This window comes from Melospiza melodia, chromosome 11 (genome assembly GCF_035770615.1).
Source record: "Melospiza melodia melodia isolate bMelMel2 chromosome 11, bMelMel2.pri, whole genome shotgun sequence".
NCBI classification, from domain to species: domain Eukaryota; kingdom Metazoa; phylum Chordata; class Aves; order Passeriformes; family Passerellidae; genus Melospiza; species Melospiza melodia.
The window spans coordinates 11,024,624-11,050,218 of record NC_086204.1 but is presented as its reverse complement, the minus strand read 5'-3'; the positions used below and the strand labels follow the sequence as shown (position 1 = coordinate 11,050,218).

General features: G+C 40.4%; 1 protein-coding gene across 3 annotated transcripts; it reads right to left on the bottom strand.

The window, feature by feature from the left end:
- Positions 1-1,899: 1,899 nt before the first annotated feature.
- SLC25A24 (solute carrier family 25 member 24) lies at positions 1,900-25,207 on the bottom strand. 3 transcript variants are annotated; one of them, XM_063165575.1, is made up of 10 exons: positions 24,914-25,207; positions 13,565-13,691; positions 13,001-13,088; positions 12,454-12,565; positions 9,740-9,898; positions 9,249-9,401; positions 8,044-8,151; positions 6,256-6,423; positions 5,065-5,215; positions 1,900-4,411 (listed from the first exon to the last, which is right to left on the bottom strand). In XM_063165575.1, the coding sequence occupies exons 1-10, from the start codon at positions 25,097-25,099 to the stop codon at positions 4,233-4,235; spliced, it is 1,431 nt and encodes a 476-aa protein (XP_063021645.1). In that variant the 5' UTR covers positions 25,100-25,207; the 3' UTR covers positions 1,900-4,232. The 3 variants fall into 3 exon arrangements, with proteins under 3 accessions (XP_063021645.1, XP_063021643.1, XP_063021644.1); XM_063165573.1 differs by lacking the exon at positions 24,914-25,207 and adding an exon at positions 21,119-21,642; XM_063165574.1 differs by lacking the exons at positions 13,001-13,088; positions 13,565-13,691.
- Positions 25,208-25,595: the final 388 nt, after the last annotated feature.

Here is a 25,595-nt window from a genome sequence, read left to right as displayed (position 1 = left end):
ACTGACACCTTATTTAGGAGAGCATCTTCTCAGTCTCCTACTTTGAGCTCACAGGGGAAAGCTCTGCAGTGACAGCAGTTTCAGGGCTCCAGGAGTGTTCAAGTAAAAGGCCATTCTGGAAGCTGTTCCAGCAGCTGCACAAAGGAGATGCACAAACTTGGTGCAAAGAAGAGAAGGTTTCATACATGTGTATACATAAATAGAGATATAAATGCATATGTGTATACACACTATGGGTGTTTTCTAAAACTTACACAGTACATAACAGACTTCCCTGTTAGCCCTTTAGCAAAGCAGGTGCAATGTGTAAGAGTTGAGGTGCACAATATTCAAGCATTTATTTAGTTGCCAAAACACAGACAATTTTTACCCTGAACAAATATTGACAAAAAAGGCAATACTTCAACACATTTTCAGATACCAAGAGGGCTTAGAAGCTAGTCCTAAGTTACACACCAAAACTATCAGTATTCCCAAATTCCTCTGTGTTAAATATCCATTTCTTATAAATTATGTTCTCCACAAGGTACAGTTTAGGATCAGTATCTTGTTTTATTTCAAGTCCTAAAAGCCATTCCCAAGACAACTCTGACATCAGAAGGGGAAGCATTTAAAAACCACACTTCCTTGCACAGCAAATAACCTGCAGGTTGAGACATTCTTGATATTTTAGTAATTTATACAGCAATACTACTTTACTGCAACACACTTCTTGCTGCACACCTTATCCAACTGTTTAAAATCAGAAAGTCACAAAGAGAAAGCTGCCAATAGATCCTGCCTGTACCTGCCTGCAGCCAGCTCAGAGCTGAGAAGCAAGACAGGAAAGGACAGAAGTCACCTCAGCCTGGGCCTCTGAAGGCCAATTTGGGCACCAGGCAGGCCCACACCAGTCTCACTGGGGGCGCTGGGCACCAGGCATTCTTTAGCAGAAGGGAAACAAATGTGCCAAGGGGCTTTCAGCACACAGAGTTCACCTTTCCATGAGAGGTGTGCCAGGCAGCTTGGGCCCGGCTGGTGCCACTGTAAGGAATGCCCCTGCTGCAGCAGGCATACCCTGCCAGGAAGCCCACCACAATCAGGAGGGAAAGACACACACATTTTAGATTTCATGCCATTTCTGCAGTGTTTTCTAGTGTTAATGGTACTGGATAGCTGTCACACTCCACATACATCTTGGAGGGAAAACAAATAATCTTTCCCTTCTGGGCTCTTCTTGCCGAGCATTTGCAATTAAAAGCATTCTTGTCTCAAGTCAAATTGAAGATCAAATTTTTCACTTAGTCAGGAATCATCACTGTGCATCTACCTCTTCCATCACTTAAAAGAAAACTTCTAAATCTTATGTTACAAGAAAAGCTTCCCCTAATTTGTTTACAATTATCTTTAACATTTGAAGGATTGGTGTGAAAACCTCAGAAGGAGTTGTCAAAGCTGGCTGCTAACAAGCTTTCAGCAGCATAGCCATACTACACACGCAGAGTAAATTAAGTCAATTACCTTGAAAAGATTTTATATCGATCCTTTGACTAACAAGTAAGATTAGCAACAAAGCAAGATCAGCAGTAATACAAGCAAGTATGTTTGTCCCCGATTATGAAGAGTTCTGTCACGCAATGTACACAGAAGCAAATTATTGGCTAATAGTTCAACAAACAGCAAAAATATTAAACATGTAGTCTTCCATTAAGCAATGAGACAGTAGTAAACAGGATGGAAATTGACTATCTCCAACTGTTTTCAAGTGTCAGTGTAATAGCAAAGCGTAGTCTAGTCTGAAACCTACTTTTAGATCAATTGCCTCCATTTTTTGCATTGAGTATTATGCACGTAATGAAATAAAGAAGTGTCATCTATCAGACCTTGAAAAAAAAAACACATCAGCACACTCCAGCCAGATAAGGAAACAAAGATTTATTAGAAACTGGTAGTTTTATGGAGCTAGAAAGGTAAACATACATTTAAGAGACAAAGAATACACAATTGACCACAGTCATCATCATCAAGGCACATAATGAAAAATCAAATCTGAAACAGCTCATCTTTTCAACATTTGAAAAGGTCACCATGATTTCAATACTCATAATGGCACTTGCACACTATAAACAAAATGGAACAAGTCTGGAAGATAGAAATGCTAAAGTCATCTTTACATCACACACACAATACATTTGCTCATTGGTCACAGTCAAACAAAATTACCAGCAACTGATCTCACAAATCCCACAAAGGTACAAAGATATTGGCAAAACCAAGGAAAACTCTGATCAGAAAGGCATTATACATATAAATGATTTGGATAGAATGACTTCTTTTTTCTAAAGTGCAAAGTCCAACATTTCCCTAAAGGGAAGGCCAAAATACAGCTAGAGCTGCCATTTTCTGAAATGTGATAAAAAATTCTATAATACAGATTTTATGGAATTGCTATGCATCAGTTTATGGAGAATAAACACCAGCCATGGAAGCACTGAACACAAATTTACATGTGATTGCTGTTTGAAAAATATGGCCTAAAGCATATTTAGACAAGGGAGATTCAGGCAGTTATTTTTGCTTGCTTATTTTTCTGCTTAAAAAAAACAACAAAACAAACAAAAAAACATGCACCCCCTCATGCTCACCCAAAAAAAGAAAGAATTAAAAAGAAGACCCTTAATGACCTTAACAGAACAAAGTTCTTCCTTCAGTAATCCAATTTCAGAAAGTGGTCTAAGAGCAGTTGCTTTTAGAAGGTCAAGGTAAGTATAATCTCGAATTTACCAAGATGAAGACACTACACATTACAGAAAGGAGAAAAAGCCTAACAAAAGAGTCTGGTAATAATTGTTAATCTATTTCAGTGTTCAGGCCTGAAGGCAACTGTGTGCCCCTCCATACACACCAAGAAAAAAAAAATAAAAAAAGAAAAGGAAGTCACTTTGGAAGGACTTGTACATGGAAATGCCTACTAAAGCTCTGCATTGAGGAAGGGCTGCTTTGTTTTTTTGAGGAGGAGCTGTTTCTCAAGCACTAGCAGGTCTGCATGCATGCTTTGCTTTGCATGCTACATTAACACCAAGCTGATGGGCACCTGAGGTCAGCATTGCCACTTGGTCACCTGGACAAAACACTTCAGTATTTTACTATCCCAATTTCACACCCACAGCCAATGTGCACAGAAGACTGATCTTGCATGATGAAATTGTAAAAATCCTTTACATAATAATGCAATCCTCTACTGGCTAAAAGCACAGAGTGGATGTAGCCCTCTGAATAAGGGAAAGAATGGAGAGTCCAAAATGACAAGCATCCCTGTTCCCAGAGCTATGAACAGCTCTGCCATTGGCTGTACTGGAATTACAACCAGCTTCATCCTGGATCCTCCATCCTGTTTTTAAATAGCAACCTGCACTTGTATGGAATGGATCTAACATCCAATCTTTTTCTGTTCCTGTGTATTATGATCCTATAAAACATGCAGCTGTAACCCAAATTATGCCATAGTTAATGGTGCTGACATTTACAAGTGCAATGAAAAGCAGGTCCAGTGAAGCAAGTTATCAAAATTGCTGATTGTATTACAAAAATACCGTGTAAATCCATTTGAGGTATTCCGATTCTGCAGAACAGCAGTTTCTCAGGCTCTTTAAATAATGAAAAATAAAAAGGTTTGCCTGAAGACAAAGGTGATGGGCTACATTTTAATGTGCTATTCCATCATTGTGTGCATCCAAGATGCTATTTCTTATGAACTTAACATTCAGTCTTCAAAAATAACAAAAGTGCTCACTTCTAGGCATGCAAAATGTCGCCTGTGAATTGCTTGAGTGTAGGCAGCTTGACAAAACACAAAGTCACTTTCATATATTCAGTATCAAGGCAGTACAGACTTCTCCTACCTTTGGTTTCATCCAAGACAAATGCACATTTAAAAAGGACAAATTAAAAAAACCCCAATGAGTAAAATATGCATGATTTCCTAAATATAAGAACATACTGCTGATTTAAAGACAGTTTCTTGATTTATTTTTTTTTAAACTCAGTGACATTTTAAAGTGCAATATAGGTATCTGTTTAAAAATGGTGAACCAAAATTTAAGAAAGTTTCTTCCCACCTAAGGACAAATGTGGAAGTCGCAGCATCTCTCTAGAAAGATCTGTCTCTAATTGTGAGAGCAGATTACTTGAGAAAACATTATTGTTTTGGTGTTTCCAACAGCATTATAAGCACCTCACCTCTTTCCTTCATTTCATGCTATTCCCAAATTCTGTTTCATTTTTTCATATACAACATAGCTGATGCTGACAGCTGGAAGCACTTTCATAAAATTAGGGGCTATGCCCCTATAAAGTCCTCGGAGTCCCTCTGTAGCAACAATTCTTTGAAAGAGACCAACCATGCTTAACTGTGGAGCTCCTTCCACTGAGGCTAGAACAAAAAGATATTGTGTTATAAAACAGTTCTAGTAATATTAAAAATCTTGAGCAAGTCTCAAACACCTGGATCACGAGCCTATTATCTCAGGTCCACTGAAAAGAGATGTTTTAATCCCAGACATTTGGGAGATATCCATGTGTCTAAATCCCAGTGGAAAGCATTATCCACCTATGTTCCTTTGGAAATCTAGGCTCCCATCCTTAAGTCTGCAGAAACCTATCAAACAAAGATCTCAACTATGAAATTATCCTAATGAAATGCCCTACAGAGCAAACATTGCTGTCTACCCTCTCAGGACAATTCAAGCTCTATCATTTAATCTCTAAAATTCAGAAAACATTGTAAAGTTTAGAAGAGTGCTTCCAGACTATGACAGGGGCTGTGTCTGGTAGTCTTGTATGGAATTGGCTCTCAGAATATACAGAGCACCAGTGCTTGAAATGTTACTTTTTAAATTGAGTATAAAGAACAACAGTGTTGGGGGTAAGAGGCAGAAGGGACCAACATTAAGAAGAATTTTCCAGATACGACCTTAGTTTTTCCAAGTTGGTTTTTTTTTTATTCCTATGTCTGTGCTAGAGCTATCCCACATGATACAATTTTCATGTGACCCCACAGAAGCATTTTCAGGAAGGAGAACTGACCTTGAGCCTGCATGCGTGTTCTGATGAGAGCCAGAGGGTAACTGGCCAACTGGCCACACGTGCTGGACACGGTGCCACAGCCCAGCAGCACAAACACTCCTGGGTTTGCTGAGCTTGATGCATAGTGCTCTAGCCATGTACTCTTCAAGAGCTGCCAAGGTACAAAATTAAACAGTAAGACAAGAGATTTGCATTCAAAAAGGTATCCAAGTGCTTCTTTATTCATAACAAATCCTGAGGGCTCAATCCTGAAAAGCACCAAATTCACTGGATCAATTTCACTACGTGCTTGAAGTACACAGGTGAACACCTTAGCACCTAGAAGAGAAATCCTTAGAAGATCCAGCAGCAGGAAAGGGCCCATGCACCCCAATACTTTGGGGAGAGGAGGTGGGAAACAACACAGCACCCCACAGAGTGCAACGAAAACTCACACATCTGTGCACATCACCCCATGCAGAAACAAGGATGCAAACTGTAGAAAAGAAATTCCATACAGCTTTGAAAATGTTTGTTCAAACAGTAACAGTTGTGGTGATAGCTAATGCAGTGTCAAAAAAAGATTTGTCTAGACTAGAAAAAAAATTAGTCTGTGTGTCTGAGTTATTTGAGACACTTTGAAGCAACACATATTATCTAAGGTAGATAAAAGTCTTTCAACATTGCTGGTGGGTGAAATAGGTGCCAGTTCCTCTGGAAAGGAAGGACACAGTGTTTCAAGCTCCTCAGAAAAGCTGTGTCAGCCAGAAAGAATTCTGGTAACATGCACAGACACAGAAGGAATTCAGGTTAATATAATCCACTCATAAACCTAACAACTGGCAAAAAAATGTATAAACTATCATAATATGAATATCCTTTTAAAGGCATGAATTTCCCATAAAATGGGTATGTTCCAGTCTAACAAGGTTAGGTAAGTGTGAAAGCTTGTGGTACTGCCAAGGTCTGTATAATCCTCTCATAGCACATTTCCTGCCTGGTACTCTTGCTTGGAAGGACCCATCTGCCCAGGCATTCCTCAAGAGGGGCAAACAGAAACACTGAGGTCTAGTAACATCAGTGGAAAGTCTCATTTGTCTTTTAAAAATTGAATCAGCTGTAATTGTACAATAATGCACACATTCTAAATATATTTACGCTTTTTGTAAATTAATTAATGACAGCTACATGCATTCAGTGATCTAATCTCACCTCATAAACAGCAAGGTCAATGCCAGCATAAGGAATTATACCCAGAATATTAGGAATATAGCCTTTATAGAAGGCCTTTGGACCTTCTCTTTTTAAAATCTTCTTAGCACAGTCAAACATCCCAGAATATTGCCCTGTTTTACCCACAGCCAATCTGGTCTTTAAAACCTAAAAGGAAAAAAAAAATAGCAGTCTTATTACATATTATTAATTAATCTATTTTAGATACACAGTATATCTCTGCTTATTGAATTCTCTAGAAGTGCTTTGCACTTTGGTGCTGCAAATCTCAGTAAGGCATTGTTAGCAGAAGGCTTCTTCAAGTTCTATGCTTAGTGCAGAGCACCACACATTACTATACACTAGCTTACAAATTCTTAGCCTTTTAAAATTGCATTTTAGCTTTATTTTCTTGATTAAAACAGGCAGTTATTTGATCAACTTGAAGGCAACAGTGCAGGCAATATTCAATAGAAGTATTAGCTAAGGCTCAAGTGAGAGTACTAACATGCTAGCAGAGCATACTTCTGATCTGGGAACACTAAAGCCTATTAAGAAAATAATATTTCAAAAAGTATGACGCTTAGAGAGATAGTTGAGGAATACAAGGAATAATTGTGTCTCACTAGTGAAACCCAGCACCTGATCAATAATGCAAGCAAGTCTGTACTGCATCTTAGGACAAAGAAATTAGTAACAGCATCCAAAAGAAACCACAGATGAAGATTCCTGAGCAACAATTTGGTCTACTTTAAAGCCTCATAAGATTGCATCTCCCTCAGGAATTTCCTGGCACTTGGCTTTTCTCTCTTATTTCGAAACATCCTAAAAACACTTCTAGGACAGTACCATATCTTTGTGAGGAAGACCAGAAGATATTGTAGAACAGTTCCCTTGTCTCCCCTGAGCAGTGTAATCCAATCTACATCATGTTTCAGTTCTTCCCTAACTTAACCCATCTCTATACTCAGCTCAGCTGGGACTGACCCTCTGGAACAGCAAGGATGCTCTTTAAAGAGATCATTATTACTTCAGCAATGAAAACAGTTCCATTCCTACTGAAATCCCCACCCATGAAAAAGCTATTTAGGTTACATTTGCCATTTCTACCAAACTTGATGTTGGTACTGGTTTAGTCCCAGCCCCAACATCTATTCCAACAAGGATCTGCACAAGTGATAAACCTTGTGGAGAACCAGCAGTAAAGAAAATACATGCTGTTTCTGTGAAATGGTGTGTTACAGTTACACTGGAGCAGTTAATATATTTACACAAGTTAAATTGCAGCGTGCAGTACCACCTACAGGTATGGCCTACAGGGGAAAGAGCAGCCAATCCACCCAGCCTGAGCTGTAGCTCTCACATCCTTCCCCCACACTGTTCTCATTACCAGAAACAGCTTTCCATCATAATACAACAGAACTTCAGGTCTGTCCAGACAACACTATTCCTTGCTTACATATAGCAGGAAAAGGATTTAAGCCCAATTTACAAAATGCTTGGATACATACTGAATTGTAAATGTTCTTGAATGATCTTTTTTCCTTCACTAGGTTTTATTTAAATATTGTTTTAAAAAATACTATACAGCAAAATATACAAGAATCAGTTAGAACTTAGTATAATCTAAAATGCCTAGCGCTGAAAGTCTGAAAGGAAGTCCAAAGTAAAACAATTAGGATACCAGACTAGAGTGGAATTTTCACACTATTTTCAAGAGCAAAATGGGGTTTACTTAGGAAACAAACCAAACATTTTTCAGGCTCCAATGGAATCAGATTCTCTTACCTCCATGGGATAAATAGAAGTTTGTGCTGTTGCTCCAGCTAAAGAACCAGATACAAATCTTTCAACAGTGCCTAACTTTCCATCATCCCTAGTGAGTATCTTCTTATACTGTATAGTAAAAACACAAACACACATTTTTTTAAGTAGTGGTAAGAGTTATTATAAAAGGCAAGAGCATAGTACAAAATGTCTTTTCAAGCTGTTCTTAGTTTTTCATGCATTTACAGTCACATTTGCTAACCCAAAAAGATTCTCCAGAACACAATAAAAAACATTCCAGCCTGAAAGAAGTCTTAGATTAAATACCTCAGTCACCATCAGGTATTCTGCAAACAGCCAGCTCAAGGGTACCTACACTAAGAACGCCAGAAAACAAAGAGGAACCAAATTCCCTTGCAGATCCAGTTGTCCAATCAAAGAATGAACAATTTCACAGAAGCACAGATTCAATTTCACAGAAGCACTTTGAGCACTGTACATACTGTGTCATTCCATGAGTAAAGAATAATGTGCCCAAGTTCCTCTGTGGCACCAAAATCTGCTGTTCATTCTTACATCATCCCCAGATTTATTTGATTTTTTGTTGTTGCTGTTTTTATCTCCTCCTTGTACAGAGATGTGCAGCGTGCTCATTTGGTCTTACTTCAGGCACTAGCATGCCTCACAGAGCAAAAATAAATCTCATTTAAATACACCAGAATGGGAGTTCATTTTCCAAAGGAGGATTAGGCCTTAACATGATGCTTAAAGCTGATTCAGAGGTAAATATAACTCTGAAATCCAGGATGAGGGCATCATACATAGCACTGTGATATTTGACTTTAAATGAACCCCCTGTAAGTTCAGCTAGCATAATGTGCCAGGCTTTTGCCTGCTGTCACTTTGCAGCAATAATAAAGGTATTACTGCAGTACTCCACACAAGGCCGTGCAGAATCAGGGACAGCTTAAAACATGTAACAGACATAATTCATTTGCACTGCTTAGAATACAACAGTAAAATCTGCCTAACAGTAAGCATTCTATAGACTATTTTAAATCTGAAAGTCACTCAAATTACTATGACAAAATCCCCAACAAGGGGACAAGTTGGGACAAGGGGACAAGACGACGAGTCCCATATAATACAACAATGCCAATAATGAACAGTGAGAGTGATTTAGGACTGTATTTGGCTTTATTTTCATTATTGATTTATCATCCTACCTGTTCATAAGCCCAGAACTTAATAGCTGTTTCAGGAGCTATTTTCACAACATTTACACCATTTCCCCTCCAAAGGGACCGCACACCACCTTCTTTCAACATTTGCTTAAAACCGCTGGCTATATTCATTTTGTTTGACTTTGAACCATGAACCTAAAAAAAGCCAAAAGCAAAGTCACAGTACAGAATATGGCTCTGATTAAATTATAAAACTCACCATATTAAATTGATTAAATATATCAACTAACAAAACCATATGCACTATTGAAAAAATCTAATTTTAGTAGCACAAGTACTGTAACATTGTGCTTACATTTTCCCCACATCTACAAAATATCATTTTTATGAACACAAAAAAAACCTGAAATAGTCAAAACACAGCCAGACCTCCGCAATTTAAACACTACCCTTGGCCCCCCATTTTTTCCCAACAGATCTCTAGAAACTGAAGTGACACTGGAAACCAAGACATTGTTGAACATTGCACCTACCTGCATCATGACTTTGAGGCGATCTAAGGGTGCTGTGCCTGTTCGAGAGACAGCACCAGCCACTCCTCCTGCCAACAGCTGCTTCCACCACTGCCCACTCTTCTTCTCTTCCTCTGTGAACTCATCTGGAACAGTCAAACTATCTCCTATATCCAATACCTTTATGAATCCAAAGCAAAGATGTGCAAATAACTACCTCGTTCCATCACCTCAGTTTTATCCACAGTTCTAACTCCAAATGAATATACTACCTAAGAATGTGCAAATAAAGTGCTAGTTACAAATAAAAAATATCTCTAATTTACATTCTATAATTAACTTGCTATGCATTGCTATTCAATGAAAAGCAACTTTAAGTGACTCCTACATACATATTTAGCAATAACACCACAGACCCACCATTTCAAAGACTGCACCATCATCATTAAAAATTACTACAAATTTCCTCCTTGAATATGGCCCAAGCAAAGACATTCTGTCATGATCAGCAGTCCTTTAAAGTCAGCACTAAAGCTCAAATGCTTATATGTTGCAGCTAACCTTTCACCAGACAGTCTTGTAGGATTACTTTGGTAATCTCCTAAGGTTGCTAACAGGAGATTTCTCTCACGGTAATTTATTCACACATGTGGGATGTCTCCTTCTCCCAGACTCCCCAGCATTTTAAAGCAGGGTTTTAACAGCTGATATATCAGAGTATTCTATTTGCAGTGACTGCTGGTCCTTATCCTACCAAACGAATAGTTTGACAGATCATCAGTTATACTCAAAGACACATATAATTACTTTTTTCAGCTGTAAGAGTTTGACATTTCACTAAGGGGGGCACGTTTGTATTGCCATTGGATTTGATCAAAGAACAACATTAATATAGGTTTTAATGATAAAACTAAGACATAACACTATGAAATCTCACATGTCACTTTTAAGGTTACTCTTAAGTGTAACCTATGATCATCATACATGAGAAAAAGTATACTGTAGATAATGCAAATCTGCTATTACACATAAATTAAATTTATAAAAATAACAAAAATTTATTAATAACTGATAAGTACTGACCAGAAAGTGTATTAACTGATAAACCTTTGAACTACCATTGATTTTAATTGTAGACATTATATCCCTAATTTATGCTGCATTCTCTCTCTGTCAGTAGATAGAATACTGTCCTGGTCATTTGGGACAAAAACTGCAGAATGCAGACTGTAAATATAGCCACCGAACAAAAAGGGTAAGCACCACCTATTCTGGATATTGAACACACAAGAGATTAATTGGAAAATCCTTTCATCTTTCTTGCATTTGAGGTTTCAAAGTAAGTTGCTCAACTACAGAAACATCAAAAGATCAATCAAAACTCTCAAAACATAAATTCAGCGTTCTAAGAGATATTATGCATATCTACCAGGGTTTAAACCTTGTGTGTACTGAGATCTAAACACAACTAATGAAGAAAAAAGATAAATTTGAGGGTGTTTACAACAGGCCACAGCTACCATAGTAATTCTATGCCAATGCAGCTATATCTGCTTGGAAGGGTCTGATAGCAATTATACAATAAAAACAGAATTGTAAGAGCTGTCTGTAAATGCCAGCCAGGCTGGGAGGTTTCACATCTGCTCTTATCTCAAAGACCAGCTGTGGTGCTGGATTTTGCCTGCTGTGATAACTGGGTCATCAGCTGACTGCAACACCAGGATCACAGGAGACTCCCTCAGTTGTTTCTTGGGGGCAACTAATGACAATCCATAATAAAAAACAAAAATACAGATCTTATTTGTAATATTAGTAAGGAGCATTTTATGAAAGCAGAGGTTTTTTCCACTAAGCAAGCTGGGACCAGGACAATTTGATCTCATAGCAATGCTTCGAGTGCTCTCTTCAGCAAACAGGGAGCTAACTGCCTTTTGGCATGCATTCCTCAGCTGGGGTTGTACAGTGTCAAACACTCCAAGCTCTCAGATCTCATAAAATGTTTTTTATAATGGAAATGCTGACTAATCCCTGGATACATAAATGGTCTCACTATATTCAAAGGCATCCAACCTTACTTTATTTCCTCCAATAATCTACAGGAAAGATATTTAGCAAACAGGATTACTATTGGTTTACTTCCTTTATTTTTGTTCTTAAAAATCAGTCACTGAGGTGTTAACAGCTCCATGCAATAAAAATTTAAAAAAATTCTCTGCACAGTGGATAACCTATTGCTGCATATTCTGTATGCTTAATTAAATCCTTTGGCACAAAAGAGCACGATGTGCCCAGAAAATCACCAGTCAAGACACCAGTGATTTTATGATAATTATAATGATAGTATATAATGAAAATACTAATTTCAACATAAGAAACAGTAAAAATGTCTATATAAGCTGTTTCAACAAATGAAATCGTACTGTAATGTGCAAAGAAAAATATCTATTATTGTGGTTATTATTTTTTCTGTGAAATATCTCCAAAAGAGGAAAGATTCTGTCCTAAGAATTACTGATAATTATTTGCAAAGTTTAGATGATTATGTTCTTTCAGAAGGAACTCATCTGACACAATCCTGCTCGTAAATGAGAGAGCATGAAGTGAAAAGGAAAACCAAACAATACAGATATGCTTGAAACACAACAAGTGTGAAGCCGTTACAGTCAATATCACAAATTAACACATCAGAGATGAACTTAAGAGCTGCACTAGGTTAAAAGGGAAGTTGAACTTACAGTGGAATGTTTCCAATATCGAATTATTTCTTCAATGTCTGTAGCTGGATTAAACATAAAATGATCTCTCCACTCATTCCAGTCTACTGTCATTGTCCCATCGGCATCAATACTGAAAAGAAATTGTACAAAACTATATAAGGAAATAGCAATGGTGGAGTTTTGTTCTGTTTTTTTTTCTTCCTCCTCCCCCCTCTTTTTTTAACTTGGCTTATCACATCAATAACAACTGTAAATTCCAAACTGACTGTAAATTCCATATAGCAACTTCAAGGCTGAATCTGCCATGGCCTTTCAAAACTATTCTTCTCTTATCCAAGTGCATCAGTCCTATTCCATTTAAAAACATAATACAGTGCTTCTTTCTATCAACAACCTTTACAGAGAAACAAAGCCACATTCTCCTCCCAGAACCAGATGCTCCAATAGTAAGTAGCAACACCTTTCAAAGTCATAATCCCATTTATCCCCCTCTCTGAAACAGAAAAATATAGAAATTAACAATACAAGGAAGATTAAGCTGCCTCAAAAAATAATAATTCCTGACCTTTGCAGGATCTTTTCTGCCTGTTTTTCTGAAATGTTTATACCCAATATCTTGAGGGACTGGACAACTTCTGAGGCTTCAATTTTTCCTTGAAACATTAAAATAAAGATGATACATATTTAAAATGGGGATCTTAATAATGTGGATCTTAGCACTTTGGAGTTCATTGCAACAGCTGAATAATTGCAAAGATGATTTAAAAATCAACTTAGCACAGATGACATGTTTTGATTGTCTGCTACAAGGATGAAGCAAATAGGATGCAAATACACAGTTAGTTAAAAACAGGTTTATCTTTAATAGCTAGAAATAGTCAGAAATTTCCTCACAGTTTCTCCATCTGGGGAACAAGGAGCCCCAGTTCAGTGTACGTGGAGAAAACAGAAAGAATAAAGACTTTTTTTTTTTTTGAAATCTATAGCAAACTCTAATTATGATCATGTTAAGGAAAAGAAGGATTCCATATTCACAGCTTTTTTTCCAGTCAGACAAATATAAGTTACACTACTTTTAATGCAGTTTCTTCAGACAATGTTTGAACAAATAAAACAAAGCAAGGTATACCATCATTGTTTTTGTCCAGGCTCTTGAATGCCAGTTTCATCTTTTTCTCATGTTCTTTAAGGTACTGCATAAATTCTTCAAAATCCAGCTGTCCATCCTGGTTAGTATCCCCAGCTTTAAAAATTTTCTATTGAGACAAAAATTAGTATTTTATTTGTCCAAATTACAGCAGGTCACAAAGCATCATTTCATTTTCAGAATTTAACACTCTCCCTATTTGCATAGGGAGAGAAAACACTTAGCAGCAAATATAAATTTAAGAAAGTATGATTTATTGTTTTACATAACTTTTCTGTGCAGAAATTTTAAGGTTTCTTACCAGCACTGGCAAGTTATACCTACAGGTATCAAATAATTTGTGGAGGAAGAGGTGGGGGACATGAGAAAAACCTGAGAGAGAACAAGTTTAAGCCTGGGAGCTTCCTGTACATGAAATTTGTCAGTAAAACAAGCAGAACCTTGACTATCATCTTAATAAAGTGATGTATTAATTATGAATTATAAAGATAACAAGTACAAACAGCAATTAACTCTTCAAGTGCTGACCAAAAACTCACAAAGATCTTGCCCCACTGGCACGTGCAGCCCTCAGTGTTTGAGGGAACACGGCTTTCTGCTTCCAACTGAAGCCCTGACTACAATTTTAAACAAACACAAACACACTTATCTTCCTTTCTTGCATGTTCTTCCTAGGAACTGTCCTGCAGATAGAAACACTTCATGTAAAATTAACTATGCATTGAATGCATGGTATGCAATTGCCAGGACTGCAGGAAACAAGTCTCAAACACAGCCCTGGCAGACACTTCCCCACCAACAAAGGGCCAGCAAACTTCACCATCTCCAGGTGTGAAAACTTCACTTGTTAGGGAAGGGCAATTACAGCAGCTCTGCAAGCAGCAGCCTGTGATTGCTGCGGCTTGTTCTCAAGGCAAAGCCAGGGAAGCTCTGCAGGGCTTAGGAGCTGGGCTTTACACCCCAGCAAGGGCGGCTCTGGGCACGGAGAGCCAAGGCCACAGCAGGGCCGCGGCCGCTGCCATCGCCCCTCGTGCTGCCACAGCACTGCCCTCTCCTTGGGCAGGATGTGCAGGAAACCAGCCCAGAGCCCTGCTCCAGAACACAAGAGTTAAGGGGAAATTATGTCTTATCCCCTCCTTTGGACACTGGTCCCTGAGGGCTCCCTCAATGTGCAGAATCCTGGGGGGAGCACTGAGTAGCAGACAGGAGACCAAGGTGACAGCACCATCTCCTCACTAACGGCAGCTTCACAGCACTGAGATTACATGCAGCACAGATGCTGAAAAGCACCAAAACTGAACAGCCTTGCTCAGCTTCAGTCCCGTGCAGATCACACAAGGCCAAGAATGGAGCAGAAGAGCACTGGGCTTTTGTGCACAGTGAAGGGAATTGCAAAAATCCAGCACAGTCAGCTGTGTGTGCTCCTGCTTCTTGGAAAAACTCACCGGTGCCCTTCTTTTCTGCAGCTGAAATTGTTCCAAATTTCAAGCACCAAAAATTCTTCCCCATATCTTCTATTCAGCAGACTGCCTTGTGCAACTGTAGTTTCTGAATAAAGTAACCCTCAACAATATTTGAATGGCTGCTCTAATCTGCAAAATCTGGTTTTAATTCTGTTTATTCCTCTTTAATTAGTAGAGGTACTCAAAAGACCAAAGTCCAACAAGTTCTAGGCTACAGAAACTAAACACTAAGGAAGAAGAAAACTGGTGTATTTGTTGCAGGAGTCTGAAAAAGACTGAAATCTACATACATTTATGTTGCCTCCTTCATCTTCCCTATCCCTCTACAAAAAGTAATGTACTTTAAAGTTTCAACTCAAAGAACCAAAATTTATAAAATGATCAAGGATTTCTCAAAAAAATGGAGCAAACTGATGTGGTATGCCAGTGAAATGAGCAACTTATTTACCTTCTATAATACAGCAAGTTGTGCACAATAAAAATCAAGTCAAGATACCACGTATTCAGATAACTGTGATTTGGTATCACCTTTGAAAAACAGTGTTCTTATTACAGTCATAAGTCCAGCTTGATTGTAATTTCTATTAATAACCTGTCAGCACAGATAGATATAGTCATCAATTCAGTTCCATGCCTCTGTCAATACAGTTAGAGCTGTTCAGAATTTCCCATCACAAAACAAAAAGTTAGTTTACATTTACAGATATTTATGGATACAGTCCTGACCACAACCTTCTAACAAGAAATTAAGAAAGGCTAATAGATTAATTATTAAAAAAAAAATCCAAACAAAAAACCAACCAAACCCCACCATTAAAAACTACTCTAGTCTGAAGAGTCCCCTCTCAAAGACACTCAATCCCAAGGCATCTTTTACTCCACTCATGGCACCTCATGCTGCAGGGTCTGAGCGTCCTGCTGGGCTCCCACACCCTCCTGAGAAGAGGTGACTTATGTGACACTTGGAATCACTGTGTGTGAGTTCTGCTCCACTCCAATTGTTACTGTTCCCTGTTGCTTCCTGAACTACACAAACCAAAATGCAGAACAAGGAAAGTGGTTTTCTGTCTCACATATCTGTGAGGACAAAACTTGAACTTAATTATAATTATAATAAAACCTCCACTGCTGAGGATAATGTGAGCCCAAGAAAACAGGAACTCCTAGTTAGTTTAGAGAGCTGGTAATTTCTGTATGTGAAGGGGGACACCTTTCAGTTCACCTGCCAAAGAAGTGGATTCCATATTGCAACACTGAGAAAATGGTAAGCACAAACACACTCTACATTTCCTACTTTTGTTTTGACAGTTATTTTCCAGACTTCAAGTCATTCTCAGCCACTCTCAGTGAAGCAGAACAGAAATGACAGGGAACAAAAACATATGGCACATGTGTTTTTCTCTCAGTTCAAATCTAAAAGCTCACGCAAACAAAAGCCTCTTGCTGTCTGTAAGGTGAACTAATTACGTGGGTGTTAAAGTTTCAGATTAAAATCAGTAATTTGCAAGTTTGTGGAACTAAAGGGAACACTGAAAGAAGCTTGTCTTCTACTTGGCAGGCAGAAACCTCCTCCTGGGGGATTCCATGCTCCACGGGCACAGCCAGCACAAAGACACCTCTGGATTCCCTGGGGAGCCTGGCACACTAAGTCCTTGGTACAGACTGCCCCTTCACAGCATCAAATAGTAATTCAAGCTGGAAGGAACCTCTGGAGTGCACTGAACTCAACCCCAGCTGAAAGCATGTCTAATTAGATCTAATTCCATCAGCTTGTGTGGGACCACATCCAGCTGAGTGTTGGACATCTTCAAGGAAGGAGATTCCACAGCCTCCACAAGCAAATTACTGCATCAGTCCATCACTCCCCACTTCAATTCAACACTGAATCCAACTCTGCTCTTCTGCATTTAACATACCACTAGATTTTGTATAATTAGAGCCACTTGTCACTCTCCCAGTGCCTGGGTCACCAGCTTCTCAGATGGAGGAGAATTGGATGCATTTTAAAATAGGCATACTTACAATAGAGCGGGAACCAAGGTGCCAACACCCGCCTGCAAATCCTGGGAAACAATGTTTGGCATGCCTGCCACAGAAAACCTGCCATTTGTTACTGCCTTACTGTGGGATCAGCTCACCTTTACAAAGGCCCAGATCCAAATGTTTGTTTTTCAAGGCACACCATTTTTTTTTCTCATTGCCTAAAAACTGTAATCCCAAGCAGTAAGGATAATTCACTGGGTAAAATGAAATGGTGACCACATAAAGAACTGTTAATTACTGACACATACAGAAGACAGTTTAGATGATGACATGAGCTATAGCAATGTATGCTTGCAGCCCAGAAAGCCAAGCATATCCTGGGCTGCAGAAAAAGAAGCAAGACCAGCAGCTCAAGGGAGCTCGCATCCCTCTACTCTGCCCTCATGAGACCCCACCTGGAGCCCTGTATCCAACTCTGGGGTCCCCAGCACAGCAAAGACACAGCCCTGGTGCAGCAGGGCCTGAGGAGGCCCCAAAGGTGATCAGAGAGCAGCAGCACCTCTCCTGTGAGGCGCCTATGAGGAAAGGCTGGAGTTTTTCAGACTGAGGATGAGAAGGCTCCAGGGAGACCTTACTGCAGCCTGTTGGTACTTGAAGGGGCTTTGATAAAAGACACAAACATTTTAGCAGGGCCTGTAGCTATAGGACAGGGAGTAATGGTTTGAAATGCAATGAGTGTTGATTCAGATTACATATAAGGAAGAAGTTTTTTATGATGAGGGTGGTAAAACACTGGCACAGGTTGCCCAGAGCCTGGCAGAGGCTCCACCCCTGGGAACATTTGAGGTGAGGCTGGGTGGGGTCCTGAGCAACCTGATATAGCAACCTTCCTGTATTGCAGGGGAATTGGGCTACAAGACCTTTTAAGAGTCACTACCAATCCAAACAATGCTTTGATTCTGTGATCTTTCTTTTTAATGCTACAGGCCTTCACACAAACAGACTAAAATGCTCCTGTGCTGACCTATTTGCTCATGACACTGTCACCTTTGTCTTTCCTCCTCTTTTCTTCATAATTCTACTATTTTTGTTCTTTTTCTGTTGTATATTTTGTTAGTACAGCTACTTTCCAAGTCCTGCACAACGAGGCAACACCAACACAAGAGGCCACAAGCAGAATGAAACACTGAAGGTATTTTTTTTTTAAATTCTCTATTATATAAATCATGTTGCAGTGTTGAATTCCTACTCCATCAGAAGACCTCTGTATTTGGTGTGGAAATGTAAGTCAGTCAGCAGGTCTGTTAAAAAAAAAGAATTACAGACAGGCTTTATATACACATCAAAAACTCCCTACCTTTCTCTGTAAGTGTCCTGATGAATTATTAGATTGCTCTATGCCAAAGTTTTGAACTTCAACACATTCATGGTTACAACATAAAGGCAACGAATGCAATACACTAATAATCTTGATGTTTTTATGTAGACTTCTCTTAAATTCACAGTCTGATTTTTACTTTATTTAGTATCATTATTTGTGTATTGTGCACGAGCCTTTACATTCTGTTTACAAAACTGAAATGCGCATGAAAGGTGGGGCTGCTGAGTACAAAGGATTACCAATCTATTCATTAGCTTGTTATTTCAGCTAATTAATATAATGTAAAGAATATTAAATAGGAAGTGATTCATCAAGAAGTTATTTGCTTCCTATCATGCTATCTACAAGACACAAGCATAAAACAGCACTTCAAGATACATCACTGGTGCAAGCAGCAATTACGTGTTCTGCAATCTGCAAGTAGAGTTCCAAAGGGCACAGATACAAATACTGCATACAAAGAACTCCAGCACCACAGTGAGAACATCCTCATGTCTTTAGACATTCACACTTCACATTTCCTTTTAAAGCAAATTTCACATATGCTTTTAAAATCAGAGTTACTAGATATAAAACCAATCACAATACTGTTTTTTCCCCTTCTTCAACTCTTTTCCTCTTAAGTATTTTTTTAGCCATTCACATAGCTCTGCAATCTACAGTTTTAAGTCATTCATCTGTAATATTACTGGATGCCAAATTCAGTCCCAGCTGAAATATACACAGCACTTCTCCCTTTACTGGACACATAGTGGACAACAGTCTTTTTCCTATTTATATCTGCTAAGACTACACAAATTTATGCAGATTATGATAACCCAAAATCACTAGTAAAGATTATATTAAAATCAGCCTTGTCAAACCACATCAGCTGGGAGATAAATCCAGCATAAAGGGACAGGGCCTGAGGATGTGTTCACACAGCATTACAGCCCAGCGAGCCCCATAACACACGAACTAGACTGACACTTCACCTCCAGAAATCCAGCACAACACTGGGTAAAACCAGAATTTGCACTGCCTCTAAAGGCTCCCAACTTCTCCAAATTCAGCATTCATTTTTACTCTCTTGCCTCCCAAAGGATACTACCAACATGTAAACAGTATCCAAGCAGTCCCTTTAAACCTGCTACAGACAGACATCAGGAGCCCCCCCGCTCCAGCACAGCAGACTTGCACCCTTGACAGCAGCAGATGTTATCAGCTGTAGAGCTTCCCCTTCCTGTTCCCTGTCCTAAGCACTGCTCTTCCCTGCAGCAGGACAGCACTGGCAGAGATCTTCCCCCTGGTCCATTTCAGCTAACAGAATCTCTAGAAAACGGGACAAAAAAGGACAAGATGCAAGCGTGAGTATGCGCTCCCAAAATGCCTCGCAGAGGCTGCTCCTTCAGGACCTGGATAAACTCTCTCAACTCATAGCTATGAATTAAATTTCAAGAATCTGAAACAGCATACATGGAAGATGCAAACTATTCCTTGAACTTTCTTTCAGCATTCTTTGCAAGTTACATTAGTATTTTTGACTTTGAGCATACTTGGTAGACTAAGCTTTCCCATTAAATAGGGCAACTCTGTTACTGAGGCATCCCAGCCATAGTAATTTCAAAAGATTTAAGAGTTTCCCTTGTTTGTTCACCTGGAACACACTGCTGTCTCAGGGATTTAGCAAAGCATTTCAACACAGTGGTTAAGAGAGGTCTCAGAGGTGAGGCTTCCCATATTTGGGAATTCTTGGCATTCTTGCACTTTGCAGCAACAGGAGGAAGAATTAATCACTCACTGTACCCTGTCACTGTTGAAGAAAAAACCTATCAAGTTAGTATTAAAAAATAATTCATTTTAAATTCATTTTATCTCCTTGGATGTTTGAAGTGTTATGAAAACAAATTTAAGATTTATCTTGCTCTTTCATATGGAGATTTGGAGACTAAAGCACGTATCAGTTAAAAGCTTCTGAAGCTGTATACATAGAAATGAAATAATGATTGACATGTTTGTTTACAATGGAAGCAAAGTAAATTGAATACATTCAATTTCCAATTTACTAACTGAACACATTACTGAAGATATTTGTGGTATTTCACAAGTCCCCATAACCATCATAATCATCACATCTATTATGACCAGAAAAGGGAAGTTTAAAGGAACTAAATGGCTCCAATTTTCTACAATCACATGACATGACATCTGTCTTGGTAAAAAGTTGAAGACGCCAGACTACTCTAAATCTGTAATACCAGGTTTTGGGCAAACTCTTAAGGTGAGAGAAAGCTTCAATTCATATAAAGAATGACACAGAAACAGGGAGATACTGAAGCTTTTAAGACTGTGGGTCTGCATATCAGGTATGATAAATTCTTAGAGTAGATACAGTGTGATACAAAATACTCATGTATCTTCCTTCAAGTTGCCAAAGTAATCACTGTTTCTTCTGTTTTAGCCAAGCCACAACATGCTTAAGGAGGCTTCAGTTACTTTGGTCTTCTACCCTTCTAATTTTACCACATAAGAGAAGTTACCAAAACTAAAATAAGTGCAAAAATCTTAATAAAGCAGTGGAGAAATATTTAAGGACACATTTAGCTCAGTCACTAAACAGGTGTGTGCTTTCTGGACTAAGAACTGCTAGGGAAAGCTCAAGCACTGAAGCACTATCTAGCTGCAGGTTTTAGAGGCCAGAGAAAAGCACAGAAGGAAACAAATACACACCTGGGCCATTCTCAGCCATCCCCATGCTGAGACACAGCAGTGGAGCACAGCACAGGGCCTGCCTCACCTGGCAGAATTCTGAATTTCCTGTGGTTTACATGCAGAAACATACTTCAGGTGTTCCGAGTACTTTTAGACGTGATTGGACTCAAATTTTCAGAACCAGTCAGTGACTCTAAATTGACCATTTAGATGGCTGCTGTTCCAGGTGTGCATTCCAATAGTCTGATTGTTGTGAATTCAGTCTCATTGAGCCCTCTCTCCACCACACAGGAGTCCCTTGACGCTGTTGCTGCATCCAAAAGAGCTTTAATGTGGCCAAAGGCTTGTATCAAAATGTTAAGAGAGTTAGTCCAAATAAGACCATTAGGCTGGTTCCAGAATGTAGTTATTCATTTCAGTAACATCTTCCTAGTCCAGAACTCAATGTATAAATAGCATCTGAATTTGAATACGTGGCTGTTCCTTTCCCAAAATGAAGTTTGAAATATGGGGTTCACCTCCTATGGATTTACTGTAAGGACTGACTGCAGCAGAAGGAAAGGATGAACAAAAATAGTACTTCATCCAACCACTCACACCATTTATGGTGCTCCCGCCCACAAGACTCACAGCATTCTGAAGACACAGCATGAGATCATTTGTGATCTGGTCCCAGCATCTACTTTGTGTCCCTGCTTATCAAAGTCACTGTACAATAGCTGTTCATATTGCTTGGAGAGCAACATTTGATAGCTACCACCCTGAATTCTTCCTTCATAGATAATGATGCATCATATCAGGAATCTTTTGCAAAGTAACCCATTCCTGGCAGGTGATATCCTACAATATAAAATTAGGAGTCACCCTGGCAGCCTCCAAGCAGCACACATTGCAGATTTCCCAGTCATTTACTTTTGTCTGTCAGATAGTGCCAAAAGGCATGTCAAGCAGAACACAGTCAGGAGGTTCTGTCAGGTTGAGCTATGGAGGAAAAAAAAAAAGATTCTTCTTTAGAGGGATGCAAGCCACCTCCAAAGCTTACCACACAGGTCCAAAGCTGATAGAAGGTGCAAGGAGACCTGTAGTCTATTACTCAAATGGATAGTAGCTTTGTTTCTTTTAAAAACATGCATATTCTTTTGAGAGAGGAACTGCACTTGAAGACAAAATTGCAAAACAGTACTAGTAGCACAAACACTATACTGTGAAGGTGGTACAATTTTGGATCAACCAACTGACTTTGCAGTGAAATACAGTCCCTTTTCCACAGGTTAGCCAGAAAGCAGCTGTGCAGCTCAGAAGGACAATGGCCAACACTCCCAAGTATATGCATTTCATCCTACGTGTTGGAAGCCAGCCTTGCAAGAGATTTTTGAAAACCTAACACAGACCAACATCAACAAAATGAGGCTTGAGTCTCTGATGCACCAAAACTGACACTGCTCTAGGATACCCCCAGCTCTGTCCATGCCATGGTGCCACTGTGCTTGCAGGGCTGAGCAGTTCAGTAGAAAACACTTTGCCCCATCATATGATATTTTTATGTCTCAATTCCTTACTCATTAGTTGTTAGTAATTATAAGACTGCTTCTGCCTCTCCAAATGTGATAATTCAACATCTCACTTCATTAATAAAATACCTTTTTACCAAGCAGTAAGAAAAATGAATTGAACATCACTTTAGAGCTTGAAGTGGGAGAAGGCAGCATTGAGCTGCAAGAAAGTACAGGAAGCAGATTAGCCACAAAAAGGCAGGAAAGACACAGAAGGCAAGACTCACTGAGGCTCTCATTTTACAAGAAGTGCAGTTATTAACAGGTACACAGCACTGCTCTAGTGTCTGCTTCCAACTGTGCCCACCCTGGTGTAAAACACCGAGCACACAGAAGCTTCCCTGCACTCCAACACTTCTTCCACCCCTCTCAAATGAAAGGATGACTCATGGCTTATATTGTTTACTCGGTGTGTCTTTAGCAACTAAGGCAGCAGTTCCTGCTCTCAGTTACATCCAGGTATGTCTAGGTTATGCCTATCTGTTTCATGGGTGTCCCTTTCGGTTTATCCTGAAGCAGCTGAGAATAATCTGACACCTACTCAGATGTGCACTATAAATGAAGATCACTGATTTTGAGAAAGAACTTCGAACTTCAATTCTAAATTGCTCAAATATTCAGCAGCACATCAGGGCTTTCAGTGAATTATGTGGAAGACCACCTTTGTTAAACACCAGAAAATTAGCTGGCCACCTGTTTCCCTGTTGTTCAATATAAGTAAAACCCCCAAATTGTTACAGTCAAACTGGTACAACAGGTTTACAACAATGTGTGTATGAATGTGTGACTGGAGTTCATAGTTAGCATGCTCTGAACACTGACAACTCTCATGGATAACCAAAAAGGCCAACCTGTCCCTCCTTTAATGACAAAAACCTAAGAACACAAAAGGTGCCTATTGTAAAGGTGATTTTGACCAGCAGCAACACTGAAGTCAAAATGTGCTTTCATTTATACTCTTGAATAAACACCATTCAAATCAAGAGGCCTGTTGGATACTTTTCTCTTAAGTATAGGAGACAGAGAATTAAATATAACAGATGGAGGCAAAAACAAAAACGAAATAACCAGATCACAGGGAAAAAATGTCACACAATCCGCATAAGGTCACTGAATTATTGACCCAATACACCTTATAACAATGGAGTTGAAATTTAAGTTCCTTTTCCTGCACCTCCTTCAGAAAGTATGCAACAGCTAGTGCAGGCACAGCAGTGGAATGCCATGGAAACATTCTTTAAACTGAAACAAGCAGAATTGTTACAATAGTAGCTTCCCCCACACTTCTCACGTGTACCTGCTCATCCTAAATAAACCCATGTGTGTCTTGTCAGCACAGACTTGCCTTACCACACAAACACTTGCACCGACAGAATTGTGTATTAAATGATTTTATGTGCTGATCCCTGGGGATTACTGAAAATAATTAGGAAAGAGAACTTTCTTTTCCAGGTAACAGGTCAAGCCTGCTAGTGTAAGTCAGCATCACACTGGAATGCTTGATGACTTAAGTTTCACTGACTTCTGAGGTCACAACATTGATACAAGGGCCAAAGGAATGTTATAGTCCAACCGATCACTGCAGAAGCCACACCATCAAGAATTTCAGCACTGTCAGTTTCATGGTTTGATGGCCGCTGTTAAAAGCGTGCATTTTCTAATAAAGGACCTCGATATCTGACAACAGTCCACGTCAAGAAGAATAACTTCCATGTCTATGTGTCTAGCTTCAAAACCTAGTTCTGAAATTGCAACCTACAGCTATGCAGGTTTCCACTACCTGCTGCCCAAAGCAAACCCTAACTTACTCCGATCGAGATTATGCATGGGTGGAGTGGCGGACAAAAGCTGTAAATTACCATCCTTTATCGCGCCGGAAGAGGAATGTGCTACCGAATATCACTCAACAAGAAGACAAAGGATGTCAAAAGTCCACACATGATGAGTAAACCCACTTGGCAGAGGAGCCGCCGACAGCTGTACGCGCTCGGGACCCTTCGCCTACAGCCCGGGGCGTGCCTGTAGAACACGGCCCCTGGCGCTGGAACTGCGGCCCGTGGAAGGAAAACACCAGGCCCGAGGCCGCCTCCACCAAGGAGCGGCCCCCGCCGCCGGACGCGGCTCCCGGGCGCCCTGCAGCCCCGGCCGGGCCGCGCCCCGTCCCCCGGGCAGAGCCGGAGCTGCGGGCGGGGCGGCGGGGCCGCCTCTCCTCCCTCCCTCCCTGCCCAGGGCTCGGCAGCGGCCGCGGGCCCGCGCTTACCTCCTCCGCCTCCTTCCCCAGAGGGATGCCCATGGCCCGGAGGCCCGTCTGCAGCTCAGCAATGTCCACCCTCCCGTCTTCGTTGAGGTCCAGCTTTCGGAAGAGGTTGGCGTAGCGGGACTCGCCATCCCTGTTCCCGTCGCAGGCGGCCGCCGGCAGCAGGAAGCCTCGCAGGAGCTGGAACATGTCGGGGCCGTGCAGCGCGTACAGACGGACAGCGTCCCTCGACTCCCGCCGGCTGGGCGCGGACGAGACACCGCCCGCGATGCTGCCAGCGCTCGCAGCTGCCAGGGGAGGGGAGAGCGCCAAGGGCCGGCCCAAGCCCGCCCGGCGGCGAGGGGCGGAGAGAGGGCGGGAGCGGCGGGGCTCGCTCCGCCCGTGCCGCCCGCCCGCCCTCAGCCCCGCCGCCGGGCGCGAAACGTGCGCTGAGGGAGCGGGGCCGGCCCGCAGCCCTCGGGCTCCTCACAGCGCTCCCGCCCGCGCTTCTAGCAGCCCAACGCTTCCAGCTCAGTCAGAGAAATCCCACAAACACTGCAAAACACCTAGTTTGGATACTTAGGCTCATCCTAGTTTAGCCGTGGAGAGCTCAGCTGAAAGGGTATGAAGAGCGTCCCAGCCTAAGTGCAGTCTGAAAGAGCTAGGCTATTTGGCCAAACAGAATAAACACCAGAAGAAGAAACGT

Excerpts from the sequence above, each read along its gene's own strand:
- SLC25A24 (XM_063165575.1), bottom strand. The coding sequence starts at position 25,099 with ATGTTCCAGCTCCTGCGAGGCTTCCTGCTGCCGGCGGCCGCCTGCGAC. Across the intron at positions 6,424-8,043 it reads CTTCTATTTATCCCATGGAG|GTTTTAAAGACCAGATTGGC; the intron begins GTAAGAGAATCT and ends TTTTCCTTTTAG. Across the intron at positions 4,412-5,064 it reads AACACGCATGCAGGCTCAAG|CCTCAGTGGAAGGAGCTCCA; the intron begins GTCAGTTCTCCT and ends TTTTTGTTCTAG.